We start from the raw sequence: 16,815 nt of genomic DNA on the forward strand, positions 1-16,815 counted from the left end.
TCCCTCCTTCCCTCTCCGCATGCCATAACGGAGTATTGGCAGCATAAGCAGTGGAAAAGTATTTTAGCTGATCCGGGTCAGCCACGCTGCATGGCAACTACTCTTCCATCAAGTAGGATTCGGCCCCTAGTGTTTGCTCAGTAAACACTACTCTGGTGTTTATTGGACAAACACTAATGCCTGGCATACACGTGTCGTTTTTTCTTATCAATCGAGCCGCTGATGGCTCGATTGATAATATCCGACAGGTCCGATGACCTGCCGGATAAGATTCCCCGCTCGATCCCCGCCGGCGGACAATAGCGGGGAATAGAGTGGCTGATAAGGAGCGTCGGCAGGGACGAGCAGGAATCGATCCGCGCACGAGCGGGGACACGGCGGGAGTCGATCTGGCGGCTAATCGGCCGCCGGGTCGACCCGTATATGCCAGGCATTAAGGCCGAATACTACTAGGAAGGCCAGGAGGAATTGCGTGCAGCGTGACCGTCACAAATCAGGTTAGATACATTTCCACCACTTCCAACAGACAAAATACAACATTTATATTGCGTTTTCTAGTGGCAGACTCGAAACGCCAGCGCTGCAGCAACTAGGCCGCGCTCTATAGGCAGCAGCAGTGTTAGGGAGTCTTTCCCCAGGTCTCCTACTAAATAGGTGCTGACCGACTAAATAGTAAGAGCAGACAGAGAGAGATTTTAACCCTGGTCCCCTGTGTCAGAGGCAGAGCCCTTAACCAGTATACTTTCCAGCCACTCTGCAAGGGTATGTAGGGAGGGAGGCGAGGCAGCTAATAGACACCAGGGACACCAGGTATGCTGTATGAGAGAGGGAGGGGGGGGACCATTAGACACCAGAACCGACCCCAGTATACACCAAAATTATTCTCTAGAGTCATTTTAAGAGCAATAAAATAAAATAAATCTTGGTTTATACTCAAGTGAATACCCTATGTAGTTTTTTTTCCTCCTAGTACTGCAATTATAATAAAAACATGTCTACAAGTAAACAAGGGGAATAAAAGGTTTATGGACAGCCTAGTTTTTATATGCAGGGGGCTAAATGGGAGTAATAGCTTCCCTCTTTTTATACAGCTTGTCCTGGTTAACTAGTGGTTCCCACTCAGATGTTTTTCTGTGTAAGAAACGTTTCTGACCTGCAGCCCTACTCTATAGTCCAGAGCAGAAGGTTGCCTTCTGAACCACTTCAGGATCACAGTTTTTTTCCCTTAAAAACCAAAACAACTTTCACATTTCAGCGCTCCTCCCATTCATTCTTTACTTATCACACTGAATGAGGTTGCACGATTTCTCGGTTTTAAACCGAAACCGCGGTTCCTGTGAAGACGATCTAGGGATCGTCTGTATCCGGCGGTTTTCGGTTTTAAATGAGCGGGGGTGGGAGAGGCGCGTCCAGTGCAGAGCGGCACACAAAATTCTAGCTAGGTATGCTGTACGGTACTCGATGGGCGGATCCAGTGGCAGAAGCAGTGCATATATCTGATGATAATGAGCCAGGCAGCGGAGGGAGGCGAGTCCAGTCCGGAGCGGCGCTTCACACACAGCTTCTCCAATCACTGGATAGCAATGGAATGACGGAGGCGGTAGGCGGAGCTGTACGCTCTAGTACAGCTCCGCCTACCGCTGCCCTCATACCATCGCTATCCAGCGATTGGAGAAGCTGTGTGTGAAGCGCCGCTCCGGACTGGACTCGCCTCCCTCCGCTGCCTGGCTCATTATCATCAGATATATGCACTGCTTCTGCCACTGGATCCGCCCATCGAGTCCCGTACGGCGTACCTAGCTATTCATACTGGGCACTATACTAGCTATACTCGGCACTATACTAGAGCACTATACTAGCTATACTGGGGCACTATACTAGCTATACTGGGGCACTATACTGGGGCGCTATACTAGCTATACTGGGGCACTATACTAGCTATACTGGGCACTATACTAGCTATACTGGGACACTATACTGGGGCGCTATACTAGCTATACTGGGCACTATACTAGCTATACTGGGCACTATACTAGCTATACTGGGACACTATGCTAGCTATACTGAAGCACCATGCTAGCTATACTGGGGTAACTATACTAGCCATACTGGGGCAACTAAACTCCCTGTACTGGGGCAACTATGCTAGCTATGCCGCCACACCCAAGCCTCCTCCCCCCAAAACCCGCTGTGCACGGCACTGTACACTACACTAGAATGCCACCCACATCCCCCCCCGAGAAAAAAATTGGTCAGAAAGTGGTCCCTGGGCCCGAAAAGGTTGGGGGCCCCAGCCGGACGCCACAGTCCACACACTATTGTTCAAGCTCAGGGGTACATTGTGAATTTAGTGCTAGAGCTTGTTTTGGGAAAAAATCGTGGAAAAAAAAATCGAAATCACAATTTTTGACAGAAAAATCGTAATTTCAATTTTTTCCCAAAATCGTGTATGTATATATATATATATATGTATAACAGTGTTCTCCTCAGAAATTTTTTCCAGCCGGGTGGCATGAAAAAGTAGCCGGGTGGCGTGCGAGGGGGGAATGCAACTCTGCTTACAGAATAAAAAGAGGATGAGGAGACAAGCCGATGTACCTGCTAAGAACACAATGCAATTTCTGGACAGATTTACTGTCAGATCGACAACTTTCAACATGTTGGATCTGATTTCCGATTTTCTGTTCACTTCAATAGAAAATCGTGCAGAAATCAGATTGGACATGTTGGGAATAATCGATCTGACAGTAGATCTGTCAGAAAATTGCATTGTGTGTACCTAGCAGATTGTTTCAGATTAAGGTGCTCAGGTCCCTTTTTAAGCAGACCTGAACAGAGAACTTCCTCTCTGCTCTAAAAGATGCACAACAGCATAACCTTGAAAGGACAACTGTAGTGAGAAGAATATGGAGACTGCCATATTTATTTCTTCTTAAACAATACCAATTGCCTGGCAGCCCTGTTGATCTATTTGGCTGCAGTAGTGTCTGAATCACACCATAATCAAGCATGCAGCTAATCTTGTCAGATCTGAGAATATGGTCAGAAACATCTGATATGCTGCATGCTTGTTCAGAGGCTAGGGTAAAATTATTAGAGGCAGGGGATCAGCAGGACAGCCAGGCAACTGGCATTGCTTATAAGTAAATAATTATGGCAGCTTCCATATCCGTTTCGCTTCAGTTGTCCTTTAAAGAAAAACATTTCTTTGTTACAGCTGATACAAATGCTGCAATAAATCTGCAGTGTGTCCACTTCCTGCTTTCTTGGAAGCAGACATGTTAACATTCAGTGCTTTTTAAATGAGCTTATCTGCAGTCATGTGACACAGAAAGAGATCAAATTAGACAGGCTAAACGGTCTAAATACAGGGTGCATTTCTCTGTTTTCCTTCTGTCCTGTGCAAGAGTTCAGCTCCACTAAGTTTCCCCAGTGTGCAGGGGGAGGGGCAGCACTACAAACAGCATACAAAGCTGGGGCCAGCGAGAAACACACACAGCAGGAGACAAGTGCACAGGGGGCTGCCTTTTTACAGACAGCCTGTCATTAAACATGCTCTGCATGGCTGTGTCTCCTCTGCCCCCAAAGCAAATAAATAAACATGCAGAGGTGTGAAGGGGCATCACTTCTCCTGATCTCCATGTCTCCCCCCAGCCAGATTAAACGCGTTTTCAACTACTCAGGCATGTTTACCTGCAGTCTGGAGGAGAAGGAAAGACTACGTGAGACGCGCTAAGGCTGTCCCAGAGACCCACGGAGACCCACGTGGCTCTCATCTCACTCCTGGAAGCTGCTGCTGCTGTGTGGGTTTTTTTTTTTTTTGCTTTACTGCTCTCTCTGTTTTCATTGACGAGAGTGAGAGGCAGTGGGCACCGTTATAAATTAGATTCCATTACTCGGAGAATCAGAGCAGGAGTCCCGCCCCTTACAACCCGCCCAGCCAATCCCTCCCTGTCTCACCAGAACACTTAAACTGACAGGCAGAGGAGTGCTCCTGCAGTGTACAGCGTCAGCCTTTGCTATTGTGCGAGGCTGGCGCTGATTGAAACCAGGCAATGGAGCGCACCTATGTGAAGTTTACTAGAAGCCCCAGGCGAGCACATGCCAACAGCCGGGCGGCCCACCCACCTAATTAGCCCTGGGGAGAACTGTGTGTGTGTGTGTGTGTGTGTGTGTGTGTGTGTGTGTGTGTGTGTGTGTGTGTGTGTGTGTGTGTGTGTGTGTGTGTGTGTGTGTGTGTGTGTGTGTGTGTGCGCGTGCGCGTGCGTGTGCGTGTGCGTGTGCGTGTGCGTGTGCGTGTGCGTGTGCGTGTGTGTTTTATTTTATATGCATTGTAAAGGGAATAATAAGGACAAAAATAAGAAAAGAAAGTTTTTCTCAGTTTTCAGCCATTATAGTTTTAAAATGAAACATGCTTCGGTACATAAAACCCACACATTTTATTTGCCCATTTGTCTCGATTATTACAACTTTTAAATCATGTCCCTAGTACAATGTATGGTGATAATATTTTATCTGGAAATAAAGGGGCAGTTTTCCATTTAGGGGTTTTTAATACTTTTTCACTTATTACAAGACTTTTTTTTGCAAAATTAACAGCGATTTACTCTCATGACATCCATATTAGAAATGTCCCTAAGCTAACTATTTATGTAAAAAAAAAATTAAATAATGCAATTTTTAAAAAAAAATTTAACAAGTGTTTTATTTCTGTAACTGTGGAGCAGGGTTGGAAGGGGTTAAAAGTAATAAAATAAAAATATAATAGTAAACTTTCTATGTAAAACAGTATACTGGTATAAATGGGTGCATTTTACTTTTTGGCCACAAGATGGTGCTACTGAGACAGTGTTACTATTAATAGAACACTGACAAACACGGAAGTGTGGGGTCTGAGAGCTTGTGTGATGTTTACAAGCTCTGGAAGACACGGGAACGGTGATCGGGACTGAGAATACAAAGATTCTCACATCCTGATCACAGGTGGAGGGGGCTGCGAAGGTGTATCGACGGAAAACATCGCGGAGATCGTGAATGCGATGGTAAGGCAGCGGTACGCTTATCTACGCCCCCCCTGATCTGCACATGAAGTTTAAAGGGGCGTAGATATGCGTACCAAGGATCCTAAAGTGGTTAGAGTAGAAGATATTTGTCATTATTCAGCTTGGTGTGAGCTTTCAGGAGTCACACAGTGTATCACTGTTGAATATACAAATCATCTCTGTTGTCCCCGATAGCTAAACACACCTCTAGGTTGATCCTAATTTACGCCATGCACTGATGAGGATCAACAAATTCCAAAACGTTGAAAGACTGTATGCAAGTTGGATTAGTTTGCCTCTGTAATATTAACAAGCTGACAGATTGCATTCCAGCGGTTCTGGAGGTGTGTTTAACTATCAGGGACAACAAAGAGATGATTTGCATATTCAGCAGTGATGCACTGGTGGGGGACCTCATATGCTCACTCCAACCTGAATAATCGTAAATACTTTTGTTTTCAGCCCCTTAAACACTCCTAGGAGTTCTGGTTCACCATGAGCTTGCTTGGAAATCTGTAGTCCAGACAAAAAGGAGAACATGGGAGAGTGTCGTCAGCTGTGGCACACAAACAGTACTGTAGGGTTTTTGGCAGCCTCCCTGACTAGTTGCCTTTAATTCTAGAGGGATGTCCAGTTTTTGTTAATGTCACTGTTGTCCAATATTTTTGTTAAAAAGCTTAAAACAGTATAACATTTACAATTAGTTTTGAACCCATCTAGATTTATAGGTTTGAAACTAGGTGGAAATGCGTTTTGGACTGGCTTTTAGTAGTTAGCCCTTATACATACAGTGGTGTGAAAAACTATTTGCCCCCTTCCTGATTTCTTATTCTTTTGCATGTTTGTCACACTTAAATGCTTCTGCTCATCAAAAACCGTTAACTATTAGTCAAAGATAACATAATTGAACACAAAAATCAGTTTTAAATGATGGTATTTATTATTTAGTGAGAAAAAAAACTCCAAATCTACATGGCCCTGTGTGAAAAAGTGATTGCCCCCCTTGTTCAAAAATAACGTAACTGTGGTTTATCACACCTGAGTTCAATTTCTGAAGTCACCCCCAGGCCTGATTACTGCCACACCTGTTTCAATCAAAAAATCACTTAAATAGGAGCTATCTGACACAGAGAAGTAGACCAAAAGCACCTCAAAAGCTAGACATCATGCCAAGATCCAAAGAAATTCAGGAACAAATGAGAACAAAAGTACTGTAATTGAGATCTATCAGTCTGGTAAAGGTTATAAAGCCATTTCTAAAGCTTTGGGACTCCAGCGAACCACAGTGAGAGCCATTATCCACAAATGGAATAAACATGGAACAGTGATGAACCTTCCCAGGAGTGGCCGGCCGACCAAAATTACTCCAAGAGCGCAGAGAAAACTCATCCGAGAGGCCACAAAAGACCCCAGGACAACATCTAAAGAACTGCAGGCCTCACTTGCCTCAATTGAGGTCAGTGTTCACGACTCCACCATAAGAAAGAGACTGGGCAAAAATGGCCTGCATGGCAGATATCCAAGGCGCAAACCACTTTTATGCAAAAAGAACATTAAGGCTCGTCTCAATTTTGCTAAAAAAAACCATCTCAATGATTGCCAAGACTTTTGGCAAAATACCTTGTGGACCGACGAGACAAAAGTTGAACTTTTTGGAAGGTACGTGTCCCGTTACATCTGGCGTAGAAGTAACACAGCATTTCAGCAAAAGAACATCATACCAACAGTAAAATATGGTGGTGGTAGTGTGATGGTCTGGGGTTGTTTTGCTGCTTCAGGACCTGGAAGCCTTCCTGTGATAGATGGAACCATGAATTCTACTGTCTACCAAAATATCCTGAAGGAGAATGTCCGGCCACCTGTTCGTCAACTCAAGCTGAAGCGATCTTGGGTGCTGCAGCAGGACAATGACCCAAAACACACTAGCAAATCCACCTCTGAATGGCTGCAGAAAAACAAAATGAAGACTTTGGAGTGGCCTAGTCAAAGTCCTGACCTGAATCCTATTGAGATGGTGTGGCATGACCTTAAAAAGGCGGTTCATGCTAGAAAACCCTCAAATAAAGCTGAATTACAACAATTCTGCAAAGATGAGTGGGCCAAAATTCCTCCAGAGCGCTGTAAAAGACTTGTTGCAAGTTATCGCAAATGCTTGATTGCAGTTATTGCTGCTGAGGGTGGCCAAAACAGTTATTAGGTTCAGGGGGCAATTTCTTTTTCACACAGGGCCATGTAGATTTTGAGGTTTTTTTCTCACTAAATAATAAAAACCATCATTTAAAACTGCATTTTGTGTTCAGTTATGTTATCTTTGACTAATAGTTAACGGTTTTTGATGAGCAGAAACATTTAAGTGTGACAAACATGCAAAAGAATAAGAAATCAGGAAGGGGGCATATAGTTTTTCACACCTATGTAATTTAGTATTATACTATGAGGGGCTCTGTGTATGTTTGTTGGAGACTGACAAAATGCCCATGTTTATACATGAGAGAAAAGCACAATTGTGGGCGTGACTGGATTATATTAGCGTTCAACAGCTCTTGATGTGAAAGATTTAAAAAGGGACACTCACAAACTAATAGTAATATAAGTTATTTCATTTATTCTCCACAATCCAACACTTTTTAGGGACAGAATATTGACAGATTTGAGCAAGATCCTAGTAGAGGGAGCAGGGATATATTTTCAGGTGACAGACTGTGGTGCCAAAGATAGATTATTGAATACAAATTTTGCCTAGATCACACCACCTCAGTCCATTCTGATGGGTTTGGTTTCAACGTTGTATTTCCACAATAGAGAATCCTGCCAGGTATGAATGTTTTTTGGACAAAAGACTGCATTGTCATTCATTCAATAAATAACATGGGGTTATAAAAACCACATATACAGCTTGAGAGGTCAAGTAGGCTGTAACCAGGAACATTTTTTTCTACCATTGAATCTCCTCCTAAAAAGAGGGAGTCAGACTTTATGATGTACTCACGTTTAGCTTCTGATGCCTTCACATTCATTATTGCTACATTCCTTATGACAGGATCAATCTGAGTGGGAGAACAAACAAGGTCAAATAAAATTATAAAAGCAAGTTTTTTTTAAGATCTATTTTATTAATTTTTAAATTTGAATATGCAACAACAAAACATGGATAGCAATGGTATCTGAGCAACATGCCCAGCAAACCATACAACCTATCAGGGCTGTGGAGTCAGAGTAATTTTAGGTACCAGGAGTCGGGAGTCAGTGGTTTCAATAAACTGAGGAGTCAGAGTCAGATGATTTTTAAACCAAATCATTAGCCTTTGTAAAAATTAGACTAAGTCAGAGTCTGAGCAATTTTGGGTACCTGGAGTCGGAGGTTTCATAAACCGAGGAGTCTGAGACGGATGATTTTTGTACCGACTCCACAGCCCTGCAACTTACATTACAACATTTATTAGAAACAGAGAGAACAGCAACAGACACTGCGTAGTGTTAATTGACAGTATTAAGTCCTCTTATAGAGTATTTGTCAATATTCAGAAGGGGTAGTTGCCTTCTACCTGGCTTGCATGCTCAGTACCAAGAAACCAAGCGTAGGAGCCACTGAGCCTCTGAAATGCTTGTTAAGTGGTCTGAAACTCTGATATAACATTCAATCAAAATGTGTTTTTCTAATTATTCATACCGTTCTCATATTTGCTTTTGTGTACAAGTAATATTGTCTGTCTACAAATTACAAGTTTCCAAAGTGTAGTTTTTCTTGCCCTGAAAGATTCCATTGCATTTTATTCCAACTGCTTTTTATTATATATTAAAATACTCTGAGTTGTTCTGAAATGTGTGTGTGCCTGAAGCAGAGACAGCTTCTCAGAAAGTGTTCTCTACTTTGTTACAAATGTATCAACATTGGAATGTAAACAAAGATACTGTTATCTCCAGTTTGGATGCGGATTTGAAGCTGAATAGCAGGACAAAGTGCTTTGTTTAACCATTTCAGTGATGTTCTGCTAAAAAAAGATAATTCTGGGGTAGTAGCTTTGAAGCTGTGAGGAATCTTTTAGAGCAAAGTAGAAATGCTGACTTTCAGACCACTTTAAGCAAAACAGTCATTAGACTAAAGAAGATGGACTTCTACTGTCTGGATCCAGGGTAGGTGAGCTCTGAATGCTCTCTGCAAATCTCGTGCAGCAGTCACCCTAACCCAGGCTCTGGATTACCGATAGCACAGACAGCACAATACGAATCCAATACGAATCCAGAGACAGGAGGCACATCTTATGATACATTACAGCTGTAGATTCATGTAAATTTTAAAGAGGACCTGTAAAGAGATTTTTTTTTCTGTAAAAAAAATAAAAAAAAGTGTGTGTGTTCTGATAAAAAGAAAAAGAGATAAGCAAAAAAAGAGGTTTTTTTTTACCTTGCCAATAAAAAAAAAAAAAAAAAAAAAAAGTTCCTCACGCAGCATGGGATGAATCATGTTTACTACTAGCATATAGACCTAGAGGGGTTTTTTATTCCCTTATTTGAAGGCTTTTTTTCTAATATAGATATCCAAGTTTATTCAAATCGCTTAGAGACGTTTCACACAGAAAATCAATTTAAAACCACAGCTGTTTTGCCACAAATCTGTTTGCGATTCTCCTTCCTTGAAGGTCCAATATCACAGCACTCCTACGTGCTCCAAATTTTGAGGGTAGAGAGGGGAAACCCTGAACTACCTCTGTGCCAAATTGCGGCCTCCTGGTCCCGCTGGCTCCTGAGATAGGGTATAGTGAATCTCCCTTGTGATCCAGTGGGGCTGGAAGGCCTGCAGTATTGCACAGAGGTAGCTGGGGTGTGTAGAGTTATGACTGCTGAGATATCAGACCTTCAATATCAGACCTTTAATATCAGCATTATGCAAATCAGGACACAACTGGCTGTGATGTCATTACCCACAAGACTGTGCATCCAATGCTGAATTTTAATTAGACATAGGAAGGATTTCACCTTTTTCAGCTGGATTTCCATTGGCTGCAGTACCTTCCCCTCAGAGAACTGGCTTTTCCCCGACAAACCTGCCATCAGCTTCGCACTGGTGCCGAATTAATTTACACCTTTCAGTTCCTCTTTAAGCACATTTCTATACAAGTTTTCTTTAACCGTGTGGATAAAGTGCAGTCTTTTTTATGATCGTGGCAATTAAATAGGACACTACTGATAAAGGGTTAAATTGCCTTGTGGAAATGCAGCCACTAGTTGGAATGGATCTGCGGAAATAGACAAAATTTGTAATAGAAAGGACAGATTACTGGAACAAAGCACACCTTGTACATTTTCAGTCCCTCTTCTCGTTCGATTTCCATAGTCATTCTCTTTAGGAACTCAGTTCGGTCTTCCTTGCCATTAGAAGAAGCCTTAAGAACATAGGGATATTCTTTTGCCTGTTTAAGAAATACATTTTTTTAACAATTCAAATACAAACAAAGGCAGTTTTAAAACGCATACTGAAAGGAACTCTTGGAAGAAGAGGTGACCTTAAAGTCCAGGAATCAAAATGATTTGAATTTTAGAGTGGAAACTGCTTAGTACTTCAAGATTTCCCAACGGTGGAGCCTTCCCTCACATCCTGTCCCTGAGACCCCCATGGCTCATTTATTGATGCAAATAGTTCTGGAACAGCAAATGAGCAGGAAACCAGCATGATGGTGTTAATTCAAATCTTTATGTAATGTGGAAGAGTTTGGTTTGTTACTGTCTGCCAGACAGATTTACCATTTTCTCAGAACAGTGAAAAACTTAAGAAAATCGGAATCACTTTCCAATTAACTTGAAAGTAAAAAATAAATACACCCTGGTGTTTAGCTTCACAATACTTTAGATTTACTATATTATGGTCCATCTGTGCACACAGAGCACCTCAACGAGCCTATAGTCTGCCGTTCAAGGACAGCCCCAGTAACCAATCGTGAGGCCCTGAATTTGGCAAATTATGATGCCAATTCTGAGAATAGAAAGAACAGTCATAATCTGACTTACTAACATGCCCCAGGACTCAGGGCTTCAGGTACATTCCTGCATTTTTGCTTAAGTCAAAATATGCAGATCTCTGAACAGGTGCCGTGTTCGATACATCTTTATTACATCCTGTATTTGATTTTTACAACAGAATGCCTCTACCATAATTCCAATATGTCTAAAAAATGCAGAAATTAATGTGTAGTGCAATAGTGATTTTATCATTGTTTTGCATCCCAGTTAACGTACGTGCGTGTGTGTGTGTGTGTGAGCGTTTGCGCTATATATAAATTGATTTAAAAAAATTCACTGTGGTGGACTTGCTAAGCTTGGAAAACAAGTTATATTTCAAAAGTTGACCACCCTTGTCAAAGACACATCAGATTAAAGGAAAAACAAATACAAAAAACATCTTCAATAAAGCAAGTTGTAAACTCTTGCAAAAAATAAATAGATTAGAAATCAAACATTTAGAAAACCAGTCCAAGTAAGCTGGATCACTTATGTTCTTCAGAATCCTTACATTTCTTCAATTCTCGTAAAAAAAACCAAAGCTTCTAACAGGGTTTTAGTGGGTAGTCCAGAGGCTTCCCATCTCCTCCTTGACCTCACCATTGCCATCCACAGACCTGCTGAGCAAATCCAACAAGAGCTTAGCAGATATGTTCTTGTGGCTGTGCATGAGCATGGCCACACTTCACTTGCACGAGTACAGCTGTGCCCACACAGTAGGCCAAAGCAGTTAGGCTATGAGCGGCTCCGTGCTACTGCGCAGGGGCAGTACAGCCGTGCTCATGCACGAAGGGGAGCAAGGCCTAAAAGAAGAGTCATGGCCAGTAGCTCCTAAGAAGAGGCTCCCCTCTTCTTAGGCAAGTATCTTTTTTTTTTTTTTAATGCCAGTTTGTGTTTGCTTTAAAGTGGACCTCAACTCAGAACTTCCTCTCTGCTTAAAAAAATAAGCAACAGCATAATAAACTTTAAAGAAAAACCCTTCTTTGTTACAGCAGATACAAATCCTGCAGTAAATCTGCAGTGTGTACTTCTTGCGTTCATGGAAGCAGACATATTGTTAACATCATGTGTTTACAACTTAGCTGCTCTGTCGTGGCAGTAAGCTGACACAGGTGAGAGATAAAATTACATCTTGTGATTAGTCACACGAGGGGGGGGGGGGTGGATTAGACAGGCTAAACTTTCTAAATACATACAGGGTACATTTCTCTGTTTTCCTCCTGTCCAAGAATTTAATTCTCCATTAAGTGCAAAAGCCCCCCAAAGAAGCAAAGGTTGTCCTACATTTAAAGTAACTGTCGGGCATACAATCAATTCTTTATTTTTATCTGGTAAACAATTAATAAGGATGACCAGGCAATCCAAAGGTTAAAAATTACTCTTAGTTTTCTTATCCATAAAAACAACACTCCCCAGCTTTCATGGCTCTTATTTGGTACATCTGCCACACAAAGGAAGTTGCAGGGCATGCTGGGTTGTCTTTTTTTGCTTCTTTACTTTCCCCTCAGGCTTAACCAATGCCGCCTGATTGACTGAAGCCTCTTCCCCTCCCACACCTCTGTTCCTCTCTGATTGGCCAATATTTCTCATGCTGAGAGAATGCATTTTCTATTGCAGAGCTGGGTGGGAGTGCCTGAAGACTGGGACGAGGGCGGCCAATGTATGCACAATCAAGCAGAGGAAAGTAAGGGAGGAAAGGACATCAGGATTGGCTTCAAAATAGACACAATTAAGATGGAGAATCCCAAGAAGGATTTTCTCTTTTTTTAACTATAGTAAAATCACTAAACTAAAAACATGGACAGTGCGATACATGTTATGTTAAAAGATGCAATACAGGCGCTGCTCCAACTTGAAAATCCCTCTATATATCTTTCACCAGCTGCTCAGGATGACCATATCCACAATAGGTATCAAAAAGAAGCTCCAAATGTAAATCCACAGCGCTAGGTGATCACACTGTTATCTGTAGACACCACAGTGTATATTCTCAGATAGTGACCATCACCAAAGATAAAAATTATCAACAGGTCACTCACTGTCATTAAAAACAGTATATTTTAATAAACGTCAAACAACAACACATATACAATATCTTACTTTAGGGGTCCTTTTGACAGGGACCCTTAGTAGTAATAAGCATATAGTGTATATAGATACACAGAATAATCTCACGGTCTCTTTGTACAATTGCCCAGTCTCCAGTTGCCGTTCCGACCGGTTTCGGCCTTTCGCCGTCGTCAGGGAACATGTTCCCTAACGACGGTGAAAGGCCGAAACCGGTCGGAACTGTTTTTAATGACAGTGAGTGACCTGTTGATAATTTTTATCTTTGGTGATGGTCACTATCTGAGAATATACACTGTAGTGTCTACAGATAACGATACATGCTATGTAAGTAGAACAAGTATTTATCTACTAATATATGTGGGTTCTTTTTCTGAGATAGTATTGCTGACAGCTACACTAACTTTTTTTTCCCCCCATCTTAGTTGTCCATGCTAGGTAAGCTATTACACAGATTTCTGTTTTTTTTCCATCTTAGTGACAATTGCTGGTACAGGAAATGTAGGGATTCCATCTGAATTTGTTACACAATTAGATAAGACAGATTAAAATGAATAGTTTTAGATGGCAGTCCGTGTAAATGCATTTAAAATTAAAAGTAACAATAATATGAAAGATCCAGTATTAAAGACTGTATTTTAGCTATACAACAGGCAGTACAAAGTAGGACAAAACTCTTTACTCACCAGATACATTTTTTTGTGCTTCAAACCAACCAAATGGTCCACTATAGGGATTACACCACAGTCCAAGTGACATAATTCACAGTAATATTTGATATCAATTTTCTCTGGACTAAACTGGACTCTGTATTCCAGGATATACTCCATGCCTGCAAAACAGGGACAGGCATATTTTACATGCATATGTCAGGGTCTGATTCAAAGTTATTGAAATACAAAGTTATTCAGGAGAAAAAAAAAAAAAGGGACAATAAGAGTTACCATAATCCGTCGTTTTTGCTCCCCTCAACCCGAGTGTTACATAATCAAAAGCAAGATAGTTCATGATCAAAATCCAATAGAACTGCACCACACTCAGGAAACCTTGTTAAATGTTACAAAAATGGCTGCTTAATGATATGGCGGTTGATGTACTGACCACTGGTAATATTTCTGTGGGCGAAGAGCGCTCCCCTTTAAAAAGAAATCAAACTGAATTATAAACCTTGTCGCCTGGAGACCTCTATCAGGGCCCATAAAAGGCTGGGTACAATCTAGGTAAGTGAGAACTGCACGCCTGACATCCAGGGATTTAAACTTTCACTCATCTTCATTCTTAAAGGGGCACTATGGTTAAATAACTGGTTATAATGTAATTTAATATAAAATATGTGCAAGTGTAGCAATGTTTAACACATATATTTTGGCAGAAAAAAAGTCTATTTCAATATTACATTACCCTTAGTTAGAGATGAGTGGCGTCAGCAGAGGAAATTATCTGACGCCAAATCAGCACATACCATTGTGCAGTAGGAGGCAGCTTATCAGCTGTTTGAGCTGCTGTTTTAATCCCCCCTTTGATGTTTCAAGAGAGGATTCCTCCATCTCCTATAACGGCTCACCCGAGCAGTTTTATTACTCATCTCAGCCACCGTACGTCTCAGGACATTGACGTACGGCTCTGATGGAAAGAATGCAGGACACAGATACATCGCAGAGAGCTGGTCTCCACAGCAACGGACAACAATGTGTCCATTCCTGAGCCAGCTGGGATGCCTCAGCCAGGAGCATTTTTTCATCAGAGCCGTACGTCAATGTCCTGAGACGTACGGCGGCTGAGATGAGTAATAAAACTGCTCGGGTGAGCCGTTATAGGACAATATATGTGTTAAACATTGCTACATATTTTATATTAAATGACATTATAACCAGTTATTTAACCATAGTGCCCCTTTAAGGCTCATTCACACCTACCAACAATCTGTCCAACTATCTTTCAAACTTGCTTGTTGATCAATCTGTCCAACTATCTGTCAGGTTGGAATGTGTGTGCAAGTCTTTTGAACAACTGCATCGTTTTTGAAAGCGGACATGTTGTGAAGTTTGTCATTTAGCTTGCACGCATAGTATTCAAGTGACACCTGAGGAAGGGCTCCGCCCAAAACATTGTGTGTGTATTCTCATACTCCAATACAGCTTGTTGCTGTTCACAGCTCTCTGAGTGCCGTGTCTTGTTTATATTGTGGCCTATTCAAGTGAGTTGGTCGTTTAGTTGGTTAACGCGTGTACGTACTTGTCAGGTAAACAATTTGTTGTACGGTTGGTCATGTTGTGTGGTTGGTTGTGCATTAAGTTGAACCAGTGTATGAGCCTTTAATGCACAACCAACCGCAAAACATGACCAACCGTACAAGTTGCTTTCATGAAAAGTACATACATACATGCCATTAGGATCTTAGCATAAGGATGGGAAGACAATAGTCTCACTACAATAAAAAAAGGAAGGGGAAACCTTTGGAAGATACAATGGATCTAGATGAAATACTAATTTCTTTGGAAACACCATTAATATGTTACACAACTGTGTCTGTCATTCAGTCATCTGCATAAAGCAGCTATTACTGACCATCTGCCATTTATTATACACATTTTGTTACACACACAAAAAAATATTGTATATAATTTTCAGTAAACCAATCTTTTCAAGTAATACTTACCAATAAGAGGTTCCCTGCCTTTTCGGTCAATATAATCTTTTAGAGAAACTAGAGTGTTTCTGACATCCTCCGGCAGTGTCCCTAGTGGAGAAAAACACCAGCTTTGAATCACAAGAGAAACACAAATGAGAGAAAAAATATATTTACAAGAATTGGATTAAAACATTTTTTAATATAATACTAAAACCACAGACATCGATGCTAAAGCACATTTCTTAGTTTAACCAGTTCATCCCCAAGGGTTTTTACCCTAACGGACCAGAGCAATTTTCACCTGTCAGTGCTCCTCCCTTTTATTCCCTAATAACTTTATAACTACTTATCACAACAAAATGATCTATACCGCTTTTTTTCGCCACCAATTAGGCTTTCTGTGGGTAGTACATTTTGCTAAGAATTTTTTGTATTCCAAATGCGTTTTAACGGGAAAAATAAGAAAATAATGGAAAAAATTCATTATTTCTCAGTTTTCAGTCATTATAGTTTTTCAAAATTAAACGGTCTCCTGTGGTTAAAACCGACACATTTTGTTTGCCCAGCTGTCCCAATTATTAAACCGGTTCAATTATGTCCCTATCACAATGTATGGTGGCAATATAGTATATGGAAATATAGGTGTTATTTTTTGGTTTTGTCCAGGCCATAATTACAAGCCCCTATATAGTAAAGTTATAGTAAAGTTAAAGTAATATTCCCTCATAAAATATAAGAGCCGAGTCCCTAAACAACTATTTATGTATTTTTTTTTTAAATTGATTTTTTTTTTACAAGTTTTTTTTTTGGGGGGGGGGGGGGGGGGGGAGGTTATGAAGAGAGATAGGCTTTGGAAGTGTAATTTATTTTTTTTTATATAGTGTATAAGTGTATGTATGTATGTGCCTGTATGTGTAATTTTGCTTTTTGCCCACAAAATGGTGCTAGTGAACACTCCTGTTTAGGAAGTTTTTTTTTTTTGTTTTTTTTTTACATTTTACTGAACTGTGACGGCTTCTTGTTTTATGAAATGCACGTGGCCGCTGATCGCAGTCACGTCCATTTATTCCAGGTATT

At 41.1% G+C, this 16,815-nt stretch overlaps 1 protein-coding gene and 1 long non-coding RNA gene across 4 annotated transcripts in view; one reads left to right on the plus strand and one right to left on the minus strand.

Moving 5' to 3' along the window:
• Nucleotides 1-16,815, plus strand: part of LOC137518576 (uncharacterized) — a 91,163-nt gene that overhangs the window by 52,003 nt on the left and 22,345 nt on the right. The window lies entirely within an intron of this gene.
• The window catches only part of LOC137518574 (uncharacterized), an 86,131-nt gene that overhangs the window by 24,121 nt on the left and 45,195 nt on the right, over nucleotides 1-16,815 (minus strand). For all 3 annotated transcript variants that reach the window (XM_068236628.1, XM_068236627.1, XM_068236630.1), the window contains 4 exons: nucleotides 15,766-15,846; nucleotides 13,793-13,938; nucleotides 10,337-10,453; nucleotides 8,032-8,089 (listed from right to left, as the gene is read on the minus strand). In XM_068236628.1, the coding sequence (XP_068092729.1) occupies nucleotides 8,032-8,089; nucleotides 10,337-10,453; nucleotides 13,793-13,938; nucleotides 15,766-15,846 (402 nt within the window). The remainder of the gene's footprint in view (nucleotides 1-8,031; nucleotides 8,090-10,336; nucleotides 10,454-13,792; nucleotides 13,939-15,765; nucleotides 15,847-16,815) is intronic.

The sequence above is a fragment of the Hyperolius riggenbachi genome, chromosome 5 (genome assembly GCF_040937935.1).
Source record: "Hyperolius riggenbachi isolate aHypRig1 chromosome 5, aHypRig1.pri, whole genome shotgun sequence".
Classification (NCBI taxonomy): domain Eukaryota; kingdom Metazoa; phylum Chordata; class Amphibia; order Anura; family Hyperoliidae; genus Hyperolius; species Hyperolius riggenbachi.